Genomic DNA, 26,894 nt, shown 5'->3' on the forward strand with positions numbered 1-26,894 from the left:
TAGTTATGTTGTTGATTTGTTCCTTGGCTTCATCTTTCATTCCCATATTCACTACCCTTTGTGTCTATCTCTATTTTAACCACGACCTAAACTCCTCTATGCCAATCTCAAGAAATACAATCACTAAGGTAACCACATTACATGAGATTCTCAATCTTGTTCTTTAGCTCGTGGTAGTACTTATCTCGATCTCTCTTGTTCCTATTCAACTTCAGCTTGTCAAGCCACCTAAGGAAGGGTTGCTTGTGAACCTAGAACAAGATTTGAGCTTGGGATGCATTTAGGGAATTTATACTAATCATAGTTCAGTGCTTTTGGTGACCTACTAAGGTCATTGGCCTAATCTCTATTACTCTTCCTTCAATCTGACTTGTCTTCTTCCATGGCCCTGCAATGTGCCTAGGTCTCTTTTATATTAATGTACTTTTCTACTTAAGGGAGGAGGTTAGTCATGTCCTTTGATGTCTTTTTCGCCGAGGAAAAACTAAACTCTTTATGTCTAACGCCGTTCATCAGTGCAACTATTGTGAGGGAAGAGTTAAGGTCCCTAACTTCCAAAGCCTTGTGTTAAACCTCTTCGCATAGTCTCACAAGGGCTTGTCCTTCTTCTACTAAACATCCATTAGGGATGTCGAGGTCCTCTAGTGCTTCCTACTATTGATGAAGTGATTAATGAACATGGTGACAAAATATTCCCATGATCCGATCGATTCTAGCAACATACCAAAAAATAACTATAGAACTATATCCGAGAATGTGGCCTAGAAGGCTCAACAAATGATCAACTCATTGTACCATTGAGGAACATGAGCATTTGAAAATTCTCCAAATGATCCATAGGGTTTCCTATGTTGTCGTAGGCCTTTATGCTTGGCATCTTAATGTTTGCAAGGAACAACTCATCTCAAATTTATGCTACAAAGGGTAGATCCTTAGCTAGTTGTTATTTGATGTCAAATTGCAATATCTTTCCTTTGATTGTTGAAAGTTGAGCTCGCATGTCTTTCATTTTATTATTGAGGTTCGGCTTCCACCCTGGTTTTGGGGACTAGTTGTGCTTGGCCATAATTGAGTCAGTCCTAGTCTTATTAATCGTTAGGCGGGATTCAAGTTGGATGGTGCCCTCCCGTAGTAGGTTTCGAGCAGTGCCCTAGGGCTGCTAGTCCTACTTCTAGTCGTGTTAGGCTTCTAGATGATGGACTCACTCACTTGAGGGTTGAGGATTGTGATCATCTTGGGGCAGTCGTCGTTGTTCTACTCGATTGTTGAGGTTGTTGGGCCGAGTGGTCAAGTGTAAGGGTCTAGCCCTATTGTTGGGGTGCTCCGTGATCGTGGACCTATTGTGCTAGTTGTGGAGGATTTAATGGTGGAGGTTGGTTGTCATGTCACTTCTTTATGACCATGGAGACCTACTGAGAGAGGGAATAATTCTAGGTCCCTGTTGGTGTTGGTGTGTGTCTTCTGAGGCATAGTGGTACGGCTTCTTCATCCGGATCCCACAGATGATGCTAATTTGTTGCAGTCCAAATCCAATCAACAGATAAAGAGAAGAGAGGACAAACCAAGTAAGCGAAACTGGGGTACTTTCGAAGACCTACAAGAAAGCAAAGAGTCTCTAGGTGTGTCCCTAGGGTGAGCTCTCAATGCTTAAGTTAGTAGATAGGAAATGAGTTGCCAGGCTAAGCAAAGGAGGTTGGTTAGCTAGAAAAGCAATGAAACAAGGAAGCGAGAGAGCAAGAGGGTTGTGCTTACCAAGGGGTCTTAGTGCTACAAGGAGATGGGCGTTATGACTAGCCCAAGATTCTTGATAATGCATCCTTATTTATTCGTGCCATATGCATGGATGGATCAAGCTGGTCGATTGATGGCTAGGCCGATCCGTGTCACCGGTTATCTCTTTGGTTTGTTCAAAACATGTGGTGGCACGAGTTTAGGATGCATCAATGGGCCTCATCAGAACCAAACACCACCGAAGGACTGAAACTAAGTATCCATTCCTTTGTTCTTAACAAATAGAAATGTTGTAAGACTTAGCTTAGGTCGGATGGTTTGGATAGTAAAAATCAGGAATCAAAGGCCTTTTTGGGTCCCAGTTAAATGACAATTTTTACGGATTTTTATGGGCTGAATGGATTAACTGCTTAGTAATCGTAATCGGCAAAACCAAAATTCAAGTTACAGGTTTACAACATTGCTTCCTAGCAAATTGAAAACATGCACTTTTTATTTGGGTTTGGTTTTGAATGCATCCATCCAAACCAGATCCACATGCTGATGGAGAAATTGGTTTTGAATACAGGTGTGGGCCATGACCAATCTCCGTATGGTGTTGAGGTGCAAGTTGGGTGGGTTGGGTCGGATTTTAATTCAACCTAAGCTCAAACCTAAGAATTGGGACTAGAGCTCAAGCCCAGTTTGAGCACGATATCAAGGCTCAACTTGGGCTGGGCTCGGGTTACTCAGTCAATGCGCACAAAAAATTGATATATATATATATATGTGTGTGTGTAATGATTTATTATATATGTATGTATGTGTGCATATATATAAATGATGTATCCATATTCGACCCATATGAGCATTTGGGCCGAGTTGCAACCTTGCTGGTAAGATTCTACAGAATATACATGCATGCCAGGTCCACACCCGATCCGTATTGTATTGGGCCCTTTTGATTTCAGATCGGATTCATATCATAATGAGCTTTTTATGATGATACAAAGCAGCTAAATAACCTATAATAAGTAGGGCTGTTCACGGGTTGGATTTGGTCGGTTTACCGATGTTTTTCCAATCAACCCAACCTGGTCGGGCTACCTGAAATTAAAACCAAAACCGACCCTGTGTTAAGTAAAACCGACCTGATCGGTTTGAGTCGGTTTGGATCGGTTTCGGCTCTACTTAGTAATGACTTAGTTGCTGTACAATCTAACTTAAATAGGAACTAAGTAGGTTGTAACTACGATAGAGACAACTTAGTTAAGAAGGAACTAAATAGGTTGTAACTACTAACTAGGAACTAACTACTAAATCGGTTTGGTTTGGTCGGTTTCGATTTTCACACGTGAAAACTGAAACCAAATCGAATCATCGGTTTATGATTTTTTGTAACCCGAAACCAACCGATGCTGAAAAAAACCCAACCGACTCAAGTTGGGTCAATCCGAGTTGATCGGTTTGGTCGGATTGGGTCTTCTTATGAACAGCCCTAATAATAAAGAATTGATTACATTGGGTTGGAAGCACTGTAAAAGATCAATCGAATCAGATATCCTCAGATTTTAATTAAATCTTTACGCAATGTAGATTGAATTTTAAACAGATTCAAACATTGAATTTCATAATACATATACATGCATTTATGGGCTAAAGGGTTGAATTTGACTTGGGCTATATCAAAATGAACTGGAGATGGATTTTGCCTATGTATCTGTTCAAATCCGGAATCTAGATAATCATCCATGAATCACCTCATTGGTTGGAGCTACTTGTAGTTTTTATTTATTTTTAAGCCAAATAACAAAACTGCATTCAATCATGCTCAGAGTCTCAGACTAACCAAAATGCTAACAAGAACCGGCAACCAGTAGAGAGAACAAAAAATAGAACACAAAATAAGTAATCCATTAGTCTATAAATAATCTAAACAATAGACCAGACTACTTAAACTTGCTCACAACTTGCAGCCAAAAATAAAAAATCCTTGCCCACAACAACTATTGCAATATCCTTTTTAACTAAAACCGACTTCAATGAGCAGTGTAACTTATAGGTGTAAAATGAACGTAAAACTTGTCAAACCGAAATGTTTCAACTATTATTTGTCCTTCTACAGTGAAAACTTTATTTATTTTTATTCTAAAATCCTAATTTGTCTTGATGTGGCATGGAAAACAAAGTTCTCATCATAAAATTTTCTGCCCATTTTACGTTGAAAGTTGAAACAAATAGATCCATAAACATCTGTTATTTTCTTTCCTTGATAAATGGTCCATTGGAATGCTTTCTTTTTCTTCTAAGAACTTCAGGCAAAAAAAAAAAACAACAATTATAACAATTTTGGAAATGTTTCTTAAGCATTAATAAACCAAAAGCAATTTACTGAGACAAATAAATCCAAGTTTCTAACCAGATCAAAGCAGATTCTAATTAGCCAATGACATGCTAGAAGTACACTATTAGAAGTTTCAGGAAATTGGATATTTTAAAAAGCCAGAACTGCTCAAAATCTAAGCAGGAGAAAAAAAAAATCAAAAATACATGTACATGAAATTACTCTCCATTATGGCAAGTTTACTCGTCATCTTTGTATGGGTACTCTTCTGGAACTTGTTTCAGGAGTTTCACACGTAATTCATAAGCATCGTCACCTCGGAGCATATCACGAACCCAAGTAACTTCAGTCTTCATTGAAACCTGAATTTATAAGGGAAAAAAAGAAGAGTAAGAGAAATTAAAAATCAATAAATTAGGACAAACATTATCAATTGAAAGAACAGAAGATGCCCACAAGTAACAGGCATGTGGAAGAATCATTTTCTTTTCAGCCCAAGAAATACATGCATAACAGCCTCAATGTACTGGGAATTAAGATTTCTAAAGACTTGGAAAAGAATAATCAGCAATTTGCATGTGCAACAAAATGGCCTACTACCTGAAAGAGGCATACATGAACCGCACTTTCAGATTTACGGTAACCATCATCCAATGGATCTTATGTCTAAATGGTCCAATGCTTAATCATCTGGGACAACAAATCTTCTTCTTACTGGAAGAACAATTATTTTTCTTTAATATATCTAAAACTCTAAAAAGAAGTTTCATCATATCAGATGGTTAGGTCTTCCACTTATATGATCTTCAAGTTAAGGCCAATTAGATTGAGGGGTCCAAGATTCATGCATATGCATTAACAACGGAATGTATCACGTAAGATATTGCTACACTCCATTCTCAAAGTAGTCAACTTTAGAAAATGAATGTTAGTAGCACAGAAAATTCCACCATTGCTTGAAATTTGAAAACTGCAGGACAAATGCCAACTGCCAAATCACATTTGGCCATCCATTATGAAATCACCCTATATGTCACTAAACCTATGGCAGAACCATTTAGATTAGAATTCACAAAAATCTAAATAACAAGAACTCACTAACTAATGAAATAAATAAATATAAGAAAAGATAAACAGGACCTGTTTTATAATCACATCATCCATAGACTCTTGTGCTGCAACCAGTGGTTAACATCAATTAACAATTTTAGTGTACACCCTATCATCTGACACAAAAATCTTCTAGTCTACATCCTTTCTCATCAGAGTGCTAAAGAGTCTGGTTACTTGTAATGCAAAATCAGGAGAAATGGAATGAGCAATATATGAAGGAAATCCCAACAATTAGGCAACTGAAAGAAAATTAGAAACGTGGGCAAGCACCTCCTTCCTCACCCTGTGTCTGATAAGGCATCAAAATTTCATTAAAAAAAGACAAAAACAGAAAGTTAGAAACTCTGGTGATAGAAATTCACCAAAACCTCGAGAACCAACTAAACTCCACATGGCATCTTCAAAACAGCAACACAGTAAAGACCAAAGGAAACCTTTCCAGCACCTCCTCCATCCAAAACTTAGACTAACTAACCCCTTTGACACACATTTAAAAACGATTGAACCATGGATTACATCCTACTGCCTTCAACTCTTTAACATGAACCTCCAGGTCTACTTGACATACTAAAATTGAATAATATTTGTTATAAGCAACAGTAGTTACAGATTTACTAGTAGAGATTAAAACACCTCCCTGCTTTCAAAACATATGGACAGAAGGTAGAAAAGCACAGCATTCAGTTACTCTGCCATATTATTATTTTACAACTATCTACCTAGAATCTTTCAGAGGAGAGAAGCAGCAGATTAAAGAATGTGTGATGCTTAGAGTAATACATTGGATAAGAACTATGGACATCTTCGACCAATACTCCTTTAATGATATTTTGAGGAATTGGATTGTGGTGGCAAGAAGCTCCTCTACAAAACCAAAGGTAGTTTCAGTAAGGATGCCTCCTGAAGGATACTGGAAGTTGAACTTTGATGGGAGCAGCCAAAGCAGCCCTGATCCATCTTGAGTAGGATGGGTTCTAAGAGATAGAGAAGGGGCATGTCATTGTTTTGTTATCAGGTCTAGTGGGAGTGGGGATTCTGTTAGAGCTGAACTACTTGTTGCTTTACAAGGGGTCCAAATTGCAAATGATTTGAATATAGAATATTTGATAATTGAAGGTGATTCTAAGTTGGTGGTGAGGTGGTTGAAAAAACTGGGGACTGTAATGTGGTGCTATTGCAATGAAATTAGTAAATTCAAATGGTAAACAAGAAAATATGAATGTGAGGATACAATGAGCAAGGAGGTTGGCTAATGCTATGGCTGATCTTTTAGCTAAACAAGGGGTGAATAGGGATGCTTTGTATTGGACTGAACTATAAGATGTAAAGTGAAACATTGTGGGGACTGGGGAGAGGCCGCACCTCATGCCTCTCCAAGGGATGCTTGTAATGCTTTAAATTTTGATAGTTAATAAAATCTTTAATTTATTAAAAAAACTATCCACCTAGGCCCTAGAACTCCGCACACACGATTTTGCTTACAATTTTACATTATACAGGTAATTTTATTCAGAATCGTGTACAATTATGCCACTGCAGTGCTGTTCCATGATTTCTAAAGTGCCATACGCATCTGGACACCTAAACATTTGGCACCAATATCACATAACAGGCTGGTAATGCTTATTGGTTGTCTGTATTGTTTTGAACTCATAGAAAATACACACACAAACCAAGGAACTTAGCAAAATGCACAGAGTACTTACCATCTCCAAGGCCCCTCTGATGACTCCACTTAAGATATTGCAATAGTACAGACCTTGGCATGTATCAGGAAGCTCAACAAAATCAACCAAGGGATTATCCTCCAAAACAAGACTGCAACATGTTCCATCAGCTTCCCAGTTGGTTACAGATGCACTGACTCCCAAAAACATTTTGAATCCAACCTGTTGAAGGGTATCATGAAAGCATATACAATTGAAATTTTCCAGTGGGTTAAGAGTATGGATACATCTTGAGAGAAAAAAAAATGATCAGCAAGAAAATTGGACTATAATAAACTGATAATCTGGATATTACAAGGACATCTTGAAAGAAAATTAAAAGAATCTTGGGAATAAAAGTGGAACATTATACTACAAGCTTACATAAATTAACTGCAGTACAAATAAATCTCATTATAACTGAAATATATTATATAGGCATGTTTGGAATTGGGATTTTTTTCAATGTTGTCCTGTTATTGAAGCTATCCAATGACAATTACTGACCTCTGTCCTGCTTCACATCTTCTAAGAATTCACCTTATTTTCAGATTCCTATAAATAAATATTGAGTAGAAATAAAGACATGCAAGGTTTATCTAACTGAAGTAGAAATAAACCCCTTTCCCCTTTTACCAAATTTTTGGGGACTGATTTACATCCAATACACTTGGTGTAAGGAGAAACAAACTGTCAAACACAACCATGTTTCCCTGGCTTGAAATGGTTTGGAGGGTGAAATTCAACATGGCTATCAAGGAAGCATTTGCATTGAATGAAGAATTCTAAAAGCAAAGGGTTAGTAGAAGTCATTTTACATTTGTAATCTGAGTTTAAATTTTTCACCCATTCGTTTCCTCAAAGAATGCAAACTGGATTAGAAATTCTTGTTTGTGTTGTATACAGTGTTCTAGGCATTCAACTTTCATTATCCATCCCTTTTTTTCAGTAAAAGAGACTTCATTATAAATTTAGAAAGATTACAGAAATGAGTAGCCTCGGCTACCCCACTAGAATTTAGAGTTTGCCAACTATCAACTTTTAATTATCCAGCCTTGCAACTGAGCCCAGAAACAATGTTCCCTGTTAACCCCTTGTTTTGCTAGCTGATCTGCAAAGCCATTTGCCGCTCTTGGAGTCCACTGTATTAACAACTGCATGTCCTTGGAAAAGCATTTAAACTTCTTAAGTTCATTTCTATAGAGCCAGGGAGTCTTTTCATTTGGCTTTAACCAGATTATGACCACTTTGGAATCGCCTTCCACAACCAGTTTTCTCACTCCCAACTCCATAGCCTTTTGCAACCCAAAAACCACTGCCTTTAGTTCAGCTGTAGTGGAATCTCCCCTTCCAATAGGGCCTGAGAACAACCCCACCACAGCCCCTTTGTCATTTTATCACCCCTCCAATTCCATATATTCCTGGGTTGCCAAAACTACTTCCATCAAAGTTTAATTTGAGGAAGCCAGAATCAGGAGGATCCCACTCTCTTAAGACCTCTTTAGTTGATGAAGAGGAAGCTACTGTCCTCCAATTTCTGAAGATATCGTCCACAGTAAAATCTGAGAACAATCCCACAGATTTTACCCACAAAATCACTTTTATCATGATCCCTTCTTTCAGCACTTCCTTGCATCTTTTCTTTTCTTCAAAATTTCTCAGATTTCTTTCCTCCTGTATCATCCAAAGCATTGCTGCCCGAGTGCATCTCCATAGCATTCTACCTCTTCTTTTTGGCCATTCTACCTCTGGCTTCTTCAAATATCCTTTCCAAACTCATCAGGGTATCCCACATGCATCCAAAGAGAGAGAAAAAACAGTCCCAAATACAGCTAGCAACAGGACAGTGAGACAAAAATGAGCAAAGCAGTTTCACCACTGGACTCGCACAAACAACACCAATTAGAAGAAAGGCATCAGCCAAGCTCGTCCTCTGCATCAGATCACAGGTGTTAATTGCACCATGGTAGACCTCCCAACAATAAGCACTCACTTTCGGGGGAATGGGGTGAACCAAACTTCTTGGACTGGAAACAGTACCCCATGTTGAGCAGAAGTGGACAAGGTTTTGAAGAAGGAAGCACAACTCAAGGCTCCGGAGGGGTGAGGGGTCCAAAGCCTAGTATCTTGTTTGGAGGTACCAAGAAACACCCCATCTAGCAGCTGAAGGAGAGAGGACACCAAGCCCATCTCAGAATCTCTCACATGTCTACGAAGCCCCGAATTCCAGGCAAAACCGAACTAGGAGGGAGAAGGGATTAAGAAATCAGCAACCGGCCTGTTTTTAAGAGAGGAAAGGGCATAAATTGAGGGGAACAATGTCTTCAAAGGAGGGATACCCACCCACACATATTCCCAAAAGTTAATTTTGTTACCTGAATTGAGATCATCAAACCTGACATGACCGAGCAGCAGTGGAAGGAGTTTGTGAATTGCTTTCCATGGTGATGCGCTAGAAGCCCTACAAGATACTCCAGCATCCCAACCATTCTCTAAGAGCCCGTGTATGCTAGCCACAATTTTGTGCCACAACCTATCCGTCTCGCAAGGGAATCTCCATACCATTTTCCTAGAAAAGCCTTATTTCTTTCCTTCAATCTCCCTAATCCCAAGCCTCCAAACTCCTTCCTCCTATTCACTAGTTACCATTTTACTAAATGATCTTTCTTCTTATCACCCGATTCCCACAAGAAGTCCCTCATTATCCTCTCCAACTTCTTTCCAATAGCCTGAGGCATGCAATACACCGGAAGATTTGCTAAGGTTGACTTAATGAGAGTAATCCTACCCCCCAAAGAAATGCAGTTCCTCTTTCACACTGCCAACTTCCTTTCAAACCTTTCCACTACTGGGTTCCAACTAGGATTTTCCCCAAGGGGAAGACCTAGATACCTCAGCGGGCAATCACTCCGTAAACAGCCTAGCTCCCCAGCCCACAAGTTAATCTCCTCTTGAGCTAAGTTGATCCTTGCCACCACACTTTTATTGAGGTTCACCTTTAGATTTGTCACTTTTTCAAATAGATTCACCAGCATCTTTAGGTTTCTTGCATCTAACTCGCCGCCACTCTCACAAAAGATAATGATGTCATCCGCAAATTGTAGGTAAGTTACCACCACTCTCTCCCGTCCATTCTCCACCCCTTTAAAAGACTCCTCTCTTCCGCCCTCGAAATCAGTCTACCAAGCATCTCTACTAGAATTGTGAAAAGGAAGGGAGAAAGTGGATCCCCTTGTTTCACTCCTCTTTGGGCCCCAAAGAAATCCTTGACTACACCATTTACTAGAACTGAGAAATGGCAGGATTTTAGATAATCCTTAATCCATTTGCACCATCTTACTCCAAATCCACACTGTCTCGATGCTTCAAATAGGAACTCCCAAACCATAAAAGCATAGGCTTTCTCTAGATCCAGCTTGCACACAATGCCCTTCTTACTCGATTTCTTGAAATCCTCGGCACATTCATTGGCAATGAGTATTTGGTCCGAAATTTGTCTATCTTGAATGAAAGCCCCTGGGAATTGAGAGATTATTGATGGGAGGGCCTTTTTCAACCGAAGAGAGAGAACCTTGGCTAGGATTTTGTACGGACTTGTTACCAAGCTGATTGGCCTGAAATCCTTGGGATGGCAAGCACCAGACTTCTTTGGGATCAGTGTGATAAAAGTAGCATTTACCCCCTGCTAACAATCCCTCTATGATAAAATTCCTCAAAGACTCACATAAGATCGCCCTTAATCCACTCCCAACAGTCTTGGTAGAAAGACATAGAGAATCCATCAGGCGCTGGTGCTTTAGAACGATTCATAGAAAAGATTGCTTCCTTTACCTCATCCACCTCAAATTCTTTTTCCAAGTTCCTGCTTACAGTACCTTCTAAAACTGGCCAGTCTAATCCAACTTTTCCATCTTCCTGATAGAGGCCTTCTGAAAATCGATTTAAAATGATCCACCAAGGCCTTTGCAATTTCATCCTGATTAGTTAATGTGCCATCCTCCAATTCCAATTCATTATCCATCCTTTATTTTCCAAATTTTCTCCTCTATGTATCTTAATTATCAAAATATACATGCATCTACTTTTGAGAGAAAACCAAGCTGATCTAATACCAATTAGTAATGGAAATACCAACTATCAAGCAATAAGCCAACTGCTGTATGTGCATTAAATCAAAAGGATCTAAAGATAATTAATGACCACACAAGCAAGGTCATCTAATCTGTTTTTATTTGAAAGTGAAAAAATATGCCTCTACCATTTGAAAAATGTATAGGACTTATTTTGTGCTTCCTTGTTAAATACACAAAATTTCAGGGAGGTGTCCTTTGCAGCTTTTGTAGTTTGAACGCAGCCTGACTGCCCTTCTTATTCTTCTTTAAGTGCCATGACATGTATGTATAAACTTGAGTTAAACAGGAGATGTAGTTTACTATGTCTTATTAACTTTACAAGGAGTTTTGCATATTCAAATTCCTGAGCTTTCTGCATGATATCTCTTTTGATGATCCTTTGATAAATTGTCCATTTATCTTTGTACATGGGGTATAGGACCATACCTTCTATCTTTTGTATATGAGAACTCAATAAATAAACTCTTAAAAGAATCAATATTAAACCAGTTTTTGGACTTCATGTTATAAGTTTTATAGTAACAATAAGATAAATCATTTTTTTGATCAATACAATAAGATAAATCATCATCATAGCCTTAACCCAACTACATGGGGTCATGAATCCGGTTTCGCCATTCTATTCTGTTTAGTGCCATATCTATTGTTAAATTATTAGCACTTAAATTATTTCTTACTAGTTCAACCTGTGTCCTTATTGGTCTGCTCCTACCCCTTCTAGCCCCCTTAACTTGCAACAGATTACTTCTTCTTACAGGTGCTGTAAATATTCTTCTATGCACATGATCAAAACATCTTAGTCCACTTTCTCTCATTTTGCCACATATTGGAGGCTTGGAGCTCCTCCTAGGTTTCTTTGAAGGACTTCATTTCTGACCCTATCCATTCTAGTTTTTCCACTAATCCATCTCAGTATACTGCCAACATTCATTTTTTGGACATGTTATTTATTGACAGCATGACGCTCTACTCCATACAGCACTACCGGTCTTATAACTGTTTTATAGAATTTTTCTTTTAACCTAAGTGGTATTCACCCATCAGATAAAACTCTGAACTCCATTTTTCCATCCTACTCTGATTCTATGGGTGAGTTCCACCTCAATCTCTCCCTTGTTATTAATTATTGAATCAAGGTAATGGAAAAGGTCATTTTGAATTATCTCTTGGTCTCCAATACTAAGTGTTGAAGATTAATTAGTTTTATGATGTTTTCTGAGTAGATGTTTTATGTTAATTGTTAGATAGGAGGTGGGGACCACAGTAGTTATGTGAGTCCAAATTTTATTATTTTTTTGAGTGTTATATATGCTGTTTTATGTTTTGCCGCCCTATAAGGGCATATTTGTCTTTGTACTGTTCTATTATTTTAGTATCAATAATAAGTGAAGGGGGCGGCCAGATTATTGCTCTCTTTTCTTTCAACTTCTCTTCTTCTCCTTCTCTCTTCCTTCTCTCTTCAAAAAACTACTTTCTTTCATATTTTCTAAATCAGCAGATTTCTACTTGGTATTGGAGCATCGGCTAGGGTTTCTTGAAGCATTCTCATGCAGCGATCAGCCGACTGCATGAAGTAGTAAAGGGCTGATCGATCTGCTATAGATTGCCCAGTTCTTGGAGTTTTTGGTGGGATCTAGACATTAGGAAGGTGATCTACTGTTCGGCATCAAAATCAGGAAGAACTGGAGTATGGGGAAGAGTTCCAAAAAAGTTGGACTTTTTGTTTTTGATATGATCTTGGGTGCCCAGGTATTGTTAGTTTCCTTTTGATTTCCTAAAGAGGGCGGTTTGTTTCTGAAATTTTCTAGGCCTCTCGGAGTGATCAATTCACTTCTCTCTGTTGGGAGGCGTGGGAAGGAGAGAGGTTTCCCTCCAGCTAGGGTTTTCTTCTTTCGAAAGGGTTGGTTTCTGTGTGTGTGGTATTAAATTATTTTTTGAAGGTTTCCAATCTATTTTTTTCTTACTGTTGAACTGTTTGAAGTAAAATGGAGAGTTGGAATACCGAGATGAAATCGACCGATACTGTGGGACTGGGTGTTGGAGGTAGTAGTGATATTTTTGGGTCTGGGATCATTACTACAGTAAAACTTGATGGTACAAATTATTTGGAGTGGGCACAATCAGCTAAGATGGCTATTGGTGCCCGTGGAAAATTAGGGTATCTCACTGGGGAGGAGAAGAAACCTGATACTGACTCTTCCCGATGGGTGCAAGACAATTACATGGTAATGTCTTGGCTGTGTAATTATATATTACCTCATATTGCAAAAAATTTCCTATGGGCTAATACTACTAAGGAGACTTGGGATGGAGTGACTGAAACCTACTCTCATAAGCAAAATGAAGCCAGAGCCTATCAGTTAAGAAATCAGGTGATAAGTATGAAACAGGGAGAAAAACCTCTTGCTGTGTATTTCTCCATGTTGAAAACCCTATGGTAGGAAATAGATCACTTAGAAACTGTGGCATGGGAAAATGTAAATGATGCAGCAACTTATCACAAACTGGTAGAGAGGAATAGGGTTTTTGAGTTCTTGGCAGGGCTGAACCCTGAATTTGACATTGCTAGGCAACATGTTCTTTCTAGGGAGGGTGTGACACTCTCCCAGGCCTATGCTTTTGTCTCTAGAGAGGAGAGTAGGAGAAATTTAATGATGAGACAGCCTGGGATTGACCAATCGGCTATGGTTGGTACAACAAAACCTAAGCCAAATGGAGACATGGGGAGTAGTGTGACTAGAAGGGAAGATAAAAAGGACTTGGTGTGTGATTATTGCAAGAAGCCTAAGCATACCAGGGACACTTGTTGGAAGTTTCATCCAAATCTTATGCCTGCTCGGATAAGAAACAAGAAGGGAAATGCAAATGTAGCCACTACAAGAGACTCTTCAGCCCCTCTCTCCCAAACTGATTGGGAATCCATTGCAGTAGCAGCAATGAGAACATAATTGGAGAGGTTTGGACAGCTTATGAGTAAGAAAGATTCACCCAGCTCTAGCCTTCTAGATGGATAGCAGAATGCAGGAGCCAACTACACCACTTCCTTTGCACATACAGGTAGTTCATATGCAACTACAAATCTTGCATCCACTTCAGGTAAGGAGGGACCTCCCTGGATTATAGACTCAGGAGCATCTGAGCATATGACTAATGCCCTTACCATTTTCAGTTCCTATCAGTTGTACTCTGGTAGAGACAGAGTCTCTACAGCAGATGGTTCACATATGCCTATTGTTGGGAAGGGGACAGTTAGAGTGACCAATGATATAACTCTGTCATCTGTTTTACATGTCCTTAGACTCCAGACCAACCTACTGTCTGTTACTTTGATAAAATATTTGAATTGTTCTGTGAACTTTCTTCCTGGTAATTGTGTTTTGCAGGATCTGTAGTCAAAGAAGATGATTGGGAGTGGTCGTGAGGTGAATGGAGTCTACCTTCTGGATGAGATTTCGAGACATCAGGGCCATCATGTTAACAGCAGCAGTAGTAGTGGGTCAGAGTCAGTAAACCAGATTATGCTTTGGCACAATCGCTTGGGACATTTTTCTTTTAGTTCTTTGAAATGTCTTTTCCCAAAATTGTTTGAGTCTGTTCAATTATCTACTTTGGAGTGTGAGAATTGTCAGTTAGGAAAGCATTGTAGACAATCTTTTAAACTAAGTAATAAAAGAAGTACTTCTACTTTTAATATTGTTCACACTGATGTATGGGGGCCAAATCAAATCCCTTCATGGGAGGATTCCATTACTTTCTCTTGTTTGTGGATGATTATACACGATATTCTTGGATATATTTGATGAGATCACGTGATAAGGTTCCTAACTTAGTACGACAATTCCACCAGATGGTTCTCACACAATTTGGAATGAGAACTAAGGTTTTTAGATCAGATAATGCCAGAGAGTACTTTGAGAATGACCTAACCACGTATCTCTTAGAACATGGTGTAGTTCATCAAAGCAGTTGTGCATATACACCGCAAAAGAATGGAGTTGCTGAGAGGAAAAATAGACACATTATGGAGGTGGCAAGGAGTCTTATGGTGTGTGCTTCAGTTCCTGTGCAGTTCTGGGGAGATGCAGTTCTTACAGCCATACATGTGATTAACTGTGTTCCTTCACGGGCTTTGGGGTTTAAGGTGCCATTTAGCCTTCTTTTTCTAGATGGAGAGATATTTCATATACCTCTGAGGGTTTTTGGTTGTGTTTCTTTTGTTCACATTCTTGGCCCTCATCGCAAGAAATTGGATCCTAAGGCCAAGAAATGTGTTTTTCTTGGGTATGCTCAGAACCAAAAGGGGTATTGCTGTTATGACCCAATGTCGAGGAGCAAATTTGTCACTATGGATGTTACCTTTTTTGAATCCACATTCTTCTTCTCGAGTGGTTCTCCTCAGGGGGAGAGTTTTGAGGAGGAGAACTCACAATCTGTTCCTCTTCCTGTTTCTGCGGTGCCTCCATCAGTTCAGCCAGCATCTACATCAGTTCAGCCACCACCTGCACCATCAATTCAGCCAGCATCGGTTCAACCAGCACCTGCACCTCCAGTTTCATTACTTGAGCCACTACGGGCAGCCTCACAGCAATATCAGCACCAGCATATGATGGTTGACTCCACACATCCTCGACCCACACCACTCTCTGTCAGTCCTTCTAAAACTCCAGATTCGGCATATACATTTCCAGGTATTCCTCTTGAGCCTATTATGTTTTCTAATGATAATGTTTCTGTCCCTAACACCATTGCTGCAACTGATCCCACCGACCTTAATCTTCCCATTGCACTTCGTAAGGGGAAGAAAAAGTGTACAGCCCACTGCATTTCACACCATCTTTCCTACAGTGCCTTATCACCCTCCTACCATGCTTTTCTTTCTTCCCTGGATTCTGTGTCTATACCCAAGAATGTTACTAAATCTCTCTCCAAACCTGAGTGGAAAAAAGCCATGCAAGATGAGATTGATGCTTTGGTAAAAAACCAAACTTGGGAAATAGTTGATCTCCCCCCAAACAAGGAGACAGTCAAATGTCGATGGGTATTAACAGTGAAGTATAAGGCCAATGGCAAGATAGAGAGGTACAAGGCAAGGTTGGTAGCAAAAGGGTATACTCAGACCTATGGTGTTGATTATCTGGAAACCTTTGCACCAGTAGCTAAAATGAATTCAGTTCGTATTCTTTTATCTCTAGCAGCCACCTATTCATGGCCCTTGTTCCAGCTTGATGTCAAAAATGCTTTCCTCAACAGTGACTTACAGGAGGAGGTATATATGGACATTCCAGCAGGCTTTTATGAAAATGTTGGTAAAGGAAAGGTGTGCAGACTCAGAAAATCTCTATATGGACTGAAACAGTCACCTAGGGCTTGGTTTGACAGGTTCAGAGGGGCACTCATCCATTTTGGATACACAAACACAATCTGATCACACCTTCTTTGTGAAGAGGAGAGATGCTTTGGTGTCTATTCTGATTGTGTATGTGGATGATATAGTGGAGACAGGAAATGATCTGGAGGAGATTGATGATCTCAAAAAATCATTGCAGCAAGAATTTGAGATCAAAGATCTTGGTGAGCTCAAATACTTCTTAGGGATTGAAGTTGCAAGATCCAAGCATGGGATCTTCATTTCATAGAGAAAGTATGTACTTGACCTACTGCGAGAGACTGGGAAGCTGGGGACCAAACCAGCAGACACTCCTATTGATCCAAATCACAGAATTAATGGTGTGGATGGTGAATTGGTAAAGGATGTGGGGAGATATCAAAGAATGGTGGGCCAACTGTTGCATTTGTGTATGACATGACCAGATATTTCTTATGCTGTCAGTGTTGTGAGTCAGTACATGTATGCACCTCAAGTTTAGCACTGAGAAGCTATTGAGAGAATACTTGCATATCTGAAAAAGCACCCTGGCAGAGGCATTCTTTTCTCAAATCATGAGAATCTGAAGCTAGAATCCTATACAAATGCAGACTGGGCAGGATGCTTAGATGACAGGAGGTCTACATTAGGAGTGTGTACCTTTGTAGGTGGAAACTTGATCTCCTAGAAGAGTAAGAAGCAAGTGGTTGTGGCAAGGTCAAGTGCAGAGGCTGAGTATAGATCCATGGCTCATGGTGTCTCAGAACTTCTTTGGGTTAGATCTCTTTTTAGTGAAATTGGGGTGAAAGCAGAGGAACCTATGATGTTATACTGTGACAATCAGGCTGTAATCAATATTGCCCACAATCCAATTCAGAATGATAGAACAAAACACATTGAAGTTGATAGACACTTTATAAGAGAAAGGATAACAACCGGAGAAGTTTGTTTGCCTTTGTCTCTTCAGATTTGCAGCTGGCTGATGTTCTCACTAAAGGGATAGCAAGGAACAAGTTTGAACATGATCTACGCAAGTTGGGAATGTGTGACATTTACTCCCATCTTGAGGGGGAGTGTTGAAGATTAATTAGTTTTATGATGTTTTCTGAGTAGATGTTTTATGTTAGTTGTTAGATAGGAGATGGGGACCACAGTAGTTATGTGAGTCCAAATTTTATTATGTTTTTTGAGTGTTATATATGTTGTTTTATGTTTTGCCGCTCTGTAAGGGCATAGTTGTCTTTGTACTGTTCTATTATTTTAGTATAAATAATAAGTGAAGAGGGCGGCCAGATTATTGCTCTCTTTTCTTTCAACTTCTCTTCTTCTCTTCTTCTCTTCTTCTCCTTCTCTCTTCCTTTTCTCTTCAAGAAACTACTTTCTTTCATATTTTCTAATTCAGCAGATTTCTACTCTAAATTTGCCCTGATTTGCACTCCTATTATTAAATTTACATAGCATATATTCTGTATTGGTCCTACTTATTTTAAACCTTTTGTTTCTAAGGTATTTGTCCATAAACTTAATTTTACATTTAATCCTTTGTTAGTTTCATCAATTAATCAATCATATTAATAAGATAAAATGCATACCTAAAACCATATCCATGAAACAACCAAATAGGTAAATGGTATATTTAAATGAATCAAGTAACTCAATCTGTTCAAACTAAGAACTTCAAGTTGTAGAAAATAATAAATACATAAAACAATATAGGTTTAGAGAGACCTTTGCAATTACTTCAGCAGTCTCCTTGAAATCAACACATCTGGAGATATTAGACTTTGCCAAGAATTCATCAATCAGACGAATTCCAATGTTGTAACCCCTGCAATTGGAACTCGGTCATGCCAGAAACCATATAACCATATAAAATGAAAACTTTAAATAGATAGGAGATTTGACCAACACATAAAAATAATGAACGTGAAATAAGAAAAAATTGCATCACCATTAACATTGTTGGTTCGGCTGTCTTAATTTGTTTGTTTATCTTTGTTGGGTCTTAAGTCATTAGTTATTGGGCCTAATCTTATTTAGTGTTTTATTTGACTAGGTGTCCCATCACTAATCAGGGGCATTCTAGTCTATTTATGTAACATTATGTAATGCTCTTATATATAATAGAATAGGGCTGGCTGAGAGGGAATTGCCGCCCTTCTCTTATCTTCTCGTTCTTCTTCTTCTTCTCTTCTCATTCGACAGCCTTATTCCGGAAAACATGGTATCAGAGCTCTAATCTTTCACCTGGTTACAACAGTTGCTTCTTCTACTCGCATCTAACTCTCTCTCTTCTTCTTTTCTATCTTGGTTACTGCAAAGAAACCCTAGGGTTGGCCGTAGAACACAGCAGGACCTACATCTAGGGTTTCCCTTGGTTGTAGGGCCCAAGGGGAGTTAGACCCAAAAGGTGATGCCCTAATAGACACAGTACAGCAGACTGTAGCCATTCGGCTAAGAGGGATCTTTGTAGAACAGATCTAGGAGGGAGGACTGATCTCAACAGTCCTAGAACTGTTTGTGGGTGAGGTTAGAGCCTGCGATAGCAGTGATTAGCACACAGTAAAATCCAACACAGCAAGTTGCAGGCTGAGGCAGTAGTGATTAGAACACAGCAGAAGGTAGCACAACAGATTATAGTCTGCGACAACAGTAATTAGGGCACAGTGTAGCTAGGACTGTTGCAGGCTGGCGCAAGGAGAATGCTATAGTTATGTCCTGGCTACTTGTTTCAATGACTCCAAGAGTAGCTAGGATTGTTCATCATTTCTCCACGGCCGCCAAGATATGGGAAAAAGTGTCTCAAACCTATGGGTAGGAAAAAAGTAATGCAAGAATTTACTGACTGAATCAAGACATTGCTGCCTTGAGGCAAGGAAATGAGTGTTGCAACATATTTTGCTACACTAGAAGGACTATGGGAAGAGCTAGATCATCACCTTATTATTGATTGGGAGAATACCAGAGACAAGGAAAAGCATGACAAACAGGTTGAAGAGGGTAGAGCATTTAAATTTTTGGCTAGCCTAGATCCAATATATGATAGCATAAGGTCCCAAATTCTGGGAAGGGATGAAACGTCAGACTTATATCATGTCTACTACCTTGTGAGGAATGAAGAGGTGAGAATAAAAGAGATGCAGGTTGATACTCAAACTAAACTAGCTGAATAGTCTATGGAACATTCGGCCCTAATCTCTACAAATCAAAGGGGGAACAGGTACTCGGACAAGAGACATCTGAAGTGCACCCACTGTGGAGGAGAAAGGCATGTGAAAGAGACATGTTGGGTTCTCTATCCGCATCTGAAGCCGGCTGCATTGAGGAAATATAAGAAGCATCAGAAGGGTCAACCTGCAAGTGGGAATCTGGCTGCGAGTCACAGTGATGATGGTTCAAAACACTCATCCACAATTACTTCTTCCATGGGACAGACTACTAATTCCCCTGGAACCGGGTCCTTGGGTTTTACTGTCGATGAGGTAGAGGTTCTTAGTCAGGCCCTAGCCCGTCTAAGGACCAATTCTCTTGCTTCCACCTCCCTTGCCAGATCAGGTATTGTCTCTGCCTTCAGTGCAACTAGTACTATTGATCCTGCCTCTTGGATTATTGATTCTGGTGCAACTGACCACATGACACACGTCTTCTCTATTTTCTCCCTATCATTTAATGTCCGGCCAAGATAAGATGAGGGTTGCTGATGGTTCTCTCTCTACCATCTCTGGGAAAGGAGTGGTTGACCTAAGCAAGGACCTCTCACTCAAATCTGTCTTGCATGTTCCCAATCTTTCTTCAAATCTCTTATCTGTTTCAAAGCTTACCAAAAATTTGAATTGTAGCATAACCTTTTTCTCTTACTCATTGTGTCTTTCAGGACAAATTGACGAAGAGTACGATTGGGAGCAGTCATGAGTGTGGAGGTCTCTACTACCTTGATGCAGACATCAGTTCGGCCTTACAAACATTTGCTACTAGTAGTCAGTCCAATGTGGAGTTAATAGCTAGGTTACATCTGTGGCATGCTAGATTAGGTCATTTACCGTTTTCATCATTGGAAGTGTTGTTTCCATAATTATTCAAAGGTGTTTCAAGTCAAGAGTTAGTTTCTGAAGTCTGTCAACTATCAAAGCAATGTAGAATTGTTTATTCAACTTCTAGTAATGAAATTCAAGCTTCTTTTGACTTAGTCCACTCTAATGTTTGGGGCCCCTCTCCCATTATTTTTGTTGATGGCTTCTGATACTTTATCAATTTTATTGATCATTATTCTCGATGCACATGGATCTACTTATTAAAAGCACAAGATGAAGTGTCGCAGGTAACCATGACATTTTGCAAAATGATTGAAACACAATTTGGCAAGAAAATCAAACAATTCAGGTCTGATAATGCTACTGAATATTTTGAAAGGTCATTGAATTTATTTATGGAGGATGCTGGAATGATTCATCAGTCATCTTGTGCTAGTACCCCCCAACAGAATGGGGTTGCTGAGCGCAATAGACACCTATTGAAGACTGCTCGAGCCTTACTTTTCAGCACAAAGTTCCAAAAAAACTATTGGTCTCAAGCAATCCTTATTGCATCATATCTGATAAATCGAATGCCATCCAAGGTATTGGGGATGAAAACTCCTTTCTCTGTTCTTTGCCCTCACCTTCCTGACTTTTTTCTTCCACCGAGAGTCTTTGGTTGTGTATGCTTTGTACATGTCAAGGATCCGAAGAAGACCAAATTGGATCCTAGGGTTACGAAGTGAATCTTTTTGGGGTACTCCCCTACTCAGAAGGGGTACAAGTGTTATGATCCAATCACCAAGAAAAAATGTCACAAAGGATGTGGTATTCTTTGAGTCTCAATCCTATTTTAATTCTTCCCAGAATCCTCTTCAGGGGGAGACTAGTGGGATGAAAGAGGATTCTTCTGTTCCCTCCTTTGTGCCTCTCTCTACCTCGGACCTTCCATCTTCTCCTCCTGATCCACCTAGTTGTGGTATTCCGGGTGAATCTAGTGAGGCTCCCATAGTATCAGCTACTACTAGTGATGTTGCAAATGTTATTGAAGACTCCAACAGGCAGCAAAGAGATATCAGAATCACCTACAACAGAAGGAAGAAGGGCCCTCTAACTCATGACAGCAACCAATTGGACTCGGATCAACCTGTCTCAGAAACTCAAGGTAATCCTATCAATTCCTCTGACTTGGATCTTCCTATTGCCCTTCGTAAGTCTACCCGTTCTTGTACTATCAGACACCCCATTGCTGATTTTGTGTCTTACTCACATTTGTCTCCTCGTTATTGTTCTTTTGTCTACTCTCTCTTCTGTGCATGTCCCTACTAGGTATTCAGAGGCAATATCTGACCAAAATGGAAAGAGGCTATGGACGAAGAAATGAAAGCCTTGATGAAAGCAAGGACTTGGGACTTAGTGGATCTACCAGAAGGGAAAGGCATTGTTGGATGTAAGTGGGTGTTCACTGTGAAGCATAGGGAGGACGGATCCATTGAAAGGTACAAGGCTAGACTGGTAGCAAAAGGGTTTACTCAAAAAGAAGGGATTGACTACAAAGAAACCTTTGCTCTGGTAACAAAACTCAATACAATCCGAGTTCTATTATCATTAGCTGCAAATTTCTCATGGGAGCTACATCAGTTGGACGTGAAGAATGCTTTCTTAAATGGCGACCTACATGAAGAGGTATTCATGGATCCTCCACCAGGTTATGGGTTTGGCAGGAAGGTATGTAGATTGAGAAAAGCTCTATACGGTCTTAAGCAATCCCCTCGAGCTTGGTTTGAGAAGCTATGTAGGGCCATGAAGAAAGGGGGTGACAATCAAAGTGAGGCAGATCATACCCTGTTCATAAGGAAGAGAAATGGCAAACTTACAACACTTATTGTCTATGTGGATGATATGGTAATTACAGGGGATGATCATGAAGAGATTAAAAGACTAAAGGAGGTCTTGGCTACTGAATTTGAGATCAAAGACTTGGGTCAACTGAGATTTCTTGGGATTGAAGTTGCTAGATCCAAAGAGGGCATCTATATATGTCAGCGGAAATACATCCTTGATCTTCTACAAGAGACAGGCATGATGGGGTGTAGGCCAGCAGATACTCCAATAGAACAGAACCATGGTCTACAGGAGTCAGTAGGAGAGGACTACCTTGATAAGGAAAGATACCAAAAGCTGGTGGGGAAGTTGATTTACCTGTCCCTCACTCGCCCTAACATTGCTTATGTCGTACATGTTGTCAGTCAATTCATGCACACTCCTAAAATCCCTCACATGAAAGTTGTGGAAAGGATCCTCAGATATTTGAAGTCTTGCCCAGGGTAAGGGATTCTGCTCAGGAAAAACAATAAAATTGAAGTTGAAGGATATATTGATGCAAATTGGGCTGGCTCTGTTGGGGATAGGAAGTCTACTTCCGGGTACTGCACCTTTGTTAGAGGAAATTTAGTTACATGGAGGAGTAAAAAACAGAATGTGGTTGCTAGATCTAGTGCAAAGGCCGAATATCGAGTTATGGCTCATGGTGTTGCTGAACTTTTGTGGCTTAAGATCCTTCTTGGTGAACTTGGAATAAAGATCGAGTGCCCTCTCAGGCTGTACTATGACAACAAGGCTGCCATCAACATTGCAAATAACCCAGTGCAACATGAGAGAACGAAACATATTGAGATAGACCGCCACTTTGTCAGAGAAAGAATCATCTCAGGAGAACTCTGCATTCCTTATACTCCCTCCGAGATGCAGATTGCAGATGTTCTAACTAAAGGCTCGCTACAGTGAAATTCTTGGACTTACTTGGCAAGCTAAACATGATTGACATCTATGCTTAGCTTGAGGGGGAGTGTTGGTTCGGCTGTCTTAATTTGTTTGTTTATCATTGTTGGGTCTTAAGTCATTAGTTATTGGGCCTTAGTTAATGGGCCTAATCTTATTTAGTGTTTTATTTGACTAGGTGTCCCATCACTAATCAGGGGCGTTCTAGTCTATTTATGTAACATTATGTAATGCTCTTATATATAATAGAATAGCGCTGGCTGAGAGGGAATTGCCGCCCTTCTCTTACCTTCTCCTTCTTCTTCTTCTCTTCTCATTCGGCAGCCTTATTCCAGCAAACATGATTTTCAAGCTCTCAAAAAAGATGAGTTGAGCCAATAAAACCTTCAAACCTTTAATTCCAGTCAAAATAAACGTCTGATGGTTTCCCTACCTACATGACAGAAAACTGCTATACAAAAACTGTTAATTGGAAATCATACTGCAAGTGTCTTGTTGGTTCTTCGTCCAAGTTGGAGACGGTATGGTGTATACTTCAGGTGATAGTCTGTCCACAAATCACAGCTATCTCCGCAAACCCACAGGAATTAATCATCTATCCAATAACAATATCAGAACCACCCTCAATAATTTTTTGAGAGAAGGTAAAGTATTGTATTATATTGATAGATAGAAAGTAAAGGAGAATATACAACAAGAAGCTGTACTCAGAGGCTATACAAAAAGCTACCCTGCAGCACTAACCCCCCAAGCCCTGATTTACATAAAGATTTCATGTGCAAAAAAAGGAGTTATAATCTATATTCTTAAACAGATTGTGTAGCCAGTTACAAAAGCATCTCCCGCAAACCTTCTGAAAAACTGTTTCAGCCAAGCTGCATTTGTTCTTGAACATTCTTGCATTCCTCTCCTGCCACAAACACCAGAGTACCATAGCAGGGATCATGTTCCAAGCCAATTTTCCTCTTTGGCTCAGTCCTTCAACCCTCCAACCCTTTAAAACTCCAACACCAACCCTAGACAACAGCTCTTTACTTCAAATAAGTTCCAGAACCACCACCAATAGTCAGACCTTTAAAGTCAATAGATAACAAAAGAGAGAGATGAAGTTAAGTTTCGTAAATCTCCTTCACCAGACGGACCAGTATAGACCAAAAACGGAGCTCCTCCACACTCTCCATCATAGTTTTTAAGGTGCCAAGGCGAGGCTAGGTGACAGGGGGGCGCCTTGTCGCCTAGTCGCCTAGGCAATGGATTTTTTTTAAGTAAAACCATATATCCTAGGGTAGCTCCCTAGGTTCCATAACCTTCTTTCCTTAATAATTACCCATAATTTTTATAAGATAATTATAAATTTCATGTTTTAAGTTTAGAAAATCAACATTTTATGAGAAGAAAATGAACAAAGGAAAGAAAATTCAAAAAATATAGGGGCTGAACCCCTACTTTTGTTATAGGAAAAGAAGAAAAGAAAAGGTGGAAGAAGAAGATCTGTACGAAGAAAATGTGTTGATTAGACAAAATTTTAAGCTCTTCCCTTGCTTATTGGTTCAAGTTCTGAAATCTTTGAGGATTCAATCAAGGACCAAAGCTTCAATACGATACACCCCGTATCGGGTGTATTGTATTGTATCTTTGGCGCCCCAATACACATGTTTACAGGTGTTTTCGGGAACCCATTTTTTAAAATAATATATATATATATATATAAAATTGGAAACCCAAGAAATAAAAAAAAATAGGGGGAGTATCATTATAAGTACTGAAACACCTCTGTCGATACACAGAGGTGTATCAATACTTTGAACCATGGATTCAATACAGCAGTTAGCAATGTTTGTGTTGATTAAACCCTAACAAATAAGAAAATAATAAAAAGAGATTAATACATAAACACATAAAATGAGTATTCTAGTTTAATAATGCCTATTTTATAATTATAACATGGGGCTGTGTTTGGTTGCAATGCAAACGCAAATATGTACACTGCATATTTATCCTCTTTTCGGTTCATGAATGCAAACACGGTTCAGATTTTAAACCATTTTTGCACGCATATTGTTTATTTGAAATCAGTGCTAAGTGTGGGCCCCATCATTAAATGCTCCAATGCCTTAACTTTGGTTAAAAAGTTGATTATCAAAAGAATAAAAGATTGTATCCAAAATATAGGTACAGTAATGCTCTCTTTTCAGAGTACAAAAATGTCAGAAAATACATATTTGATCTGATAATCATTACTTTTTTACATGTCAAATGAAGGCTCGCAAACGCGAACCACAGTACATAAATACTCTGGTTCGGCATTTGTATTGCAAACAAATGTAGCTTAGTGCACAAAACTACTTGGCAACTGGGCGAGGCGAGCCTCCAAGGGCGCCTTGTCGCCTAGGCGTCGCCTTAACAACTATGCTCTCCATACACACTTCTAATCAGATAAGGCTCAGGATTTCCAAGAGAAAACCTATCAAATTAAGATTAATGAAATATCCACTTGGGTGGGAGGAAATCCCAGTCAGGGTGGAACCAAGCAATTAGTCTCCACTCACAAACCAAGATATCAACAGATATGCCTGTAAATGCCTCCACTTCTTGCAACCTGTGAGGCAGTGACTGATTCTGATATTCAAGAATGGAGGTGCAACTCCTCTAGTTATTCTCATGCTATTTTCTTCTCATTTCTCTTTTCTTGGTTGTAGCTTAAAATTTTGCATATTTGTCTCAATTCCAAATACTACCTTATTAACCTTTCCATCCATTCCATTCCCATCTACCATGTATATTCTGATCTTACACAGATTCCAAGAGTGTAACTCAAACTGAATATCTGATCCTCAAAATTCAAGATTCAATAATTCCATAAGGGGTGATTTGGCTGCTCAAAAATGAGTTTAGGCACTTCCAATCAAGGTTCAAAATATCGATACACCGGTAGGGGTCCCGGAATGATACGTATCGGCTGATATGGGCCAATACATGTCGATACTTTGAACCTTGATTCCAATGGCTCTCAAGAGATCTGAATATTCAAGTAAGATGGATTAGAAAATATGCTAATAGCTTGGCAGACAATCTTGCTAAGAAACAGGATCAGAAACAAAATTTGTTTTGGGAACAATTGCAACACTTATGGGGGGCTAGTCCTATTCTGGACTTTTTTTTTTCACAACTTGTTGTATTTGCTCTCTTTCATTAATAATTTTTTTTCTGTGTTGCTGATTAAAAAAAAAGATTCAATAATTCCATAAGTTGCTATAGGTATTACATTCTCTTAAGGGCAAACCTCCAAAATAATGATTATATAACATTCTTGATAGTTGCATTGCTCTTTTCTTCAAGCCTCAGCTATCTCATATGCTCTTGATAGTTAAGTTGCTCTTTTATATTTATTTTTATCATCCAACCTTACATAAAGACATGCTTTCTACCCATAAATGCACTAACAAGCTTTTCTCCTCAATGTTTAAGTGCATATGTTTATTGTCCCTAGAAGCTCTGCATTAGTGTTCACTCTTCTATGATCCCAATAAGAAAAAATCATTTGTTGTATGTTTCCACTTTCGTAACCTATGTAATAAGGACATTCCGTTTCCTGGGAGTCAGCATCAGATTCCACCTCGTATTCACTGTTCCAGCACATGCTAATGCTGATCCAGTGCTAATTATTTTTAATATTTTCTTAAGTCCTCATGATAGGCAGCATATATCAGTAAATCAGTGTGCAAACCA

General features: G+C 39.3%; 1 protein-coding gene across 2 annotated transcripts in view; it reads right to left on the minus strand.

The window, feature by feature from the left end:
* Positions 1-4,057: 4,057 nt before the first annotated feature.
* The window catches only part of LOC148852161 (uncharacterized), a 35,480-nt gene continuing 12,643 nt past the window's right edge, over positions 4,058-26,894 (minus strand). For both annotated transcript variants that reach the window (XM_088944197.1, XM_088944198.1), the window contains exons 4-6: positions 18,100-18,199; positions 6,874-7,056; positions 4,058-4,416 (exon numbers count right to left, since the gene is read on the minus strand). In XM_088944197.1, the coding sequence (XP_088800323.1) occupies positions 4,294-4,416; positions 6,874-7,056; positions 18,100-18,199 (406 nt within the window). In that variant the 3' untranslated portion in view covers positions 4,058-4,293. The remainder of the gene's footprint in view (positions 4,417-6,873; positions 7,057-18,099; positions 18,200-26,894) is intronic.

The sequence above is a fragment of the Nelumbo lutea genome, chromosome 5, assembly GCF_056320005.1.
Source record: "Nelumbo lutea isolate HS-2025 chromosome 5, American lotus-T2T, whole genome shotgun sequence".
Classification (NCBI taxonomy): domain Eukaryota; kingdom Viridiplantae; phylum Streptophyta; class Magnoliopsida; order Proteales; family Nelumbonaceae; genus Nelumbo; species Nelumbo lutea.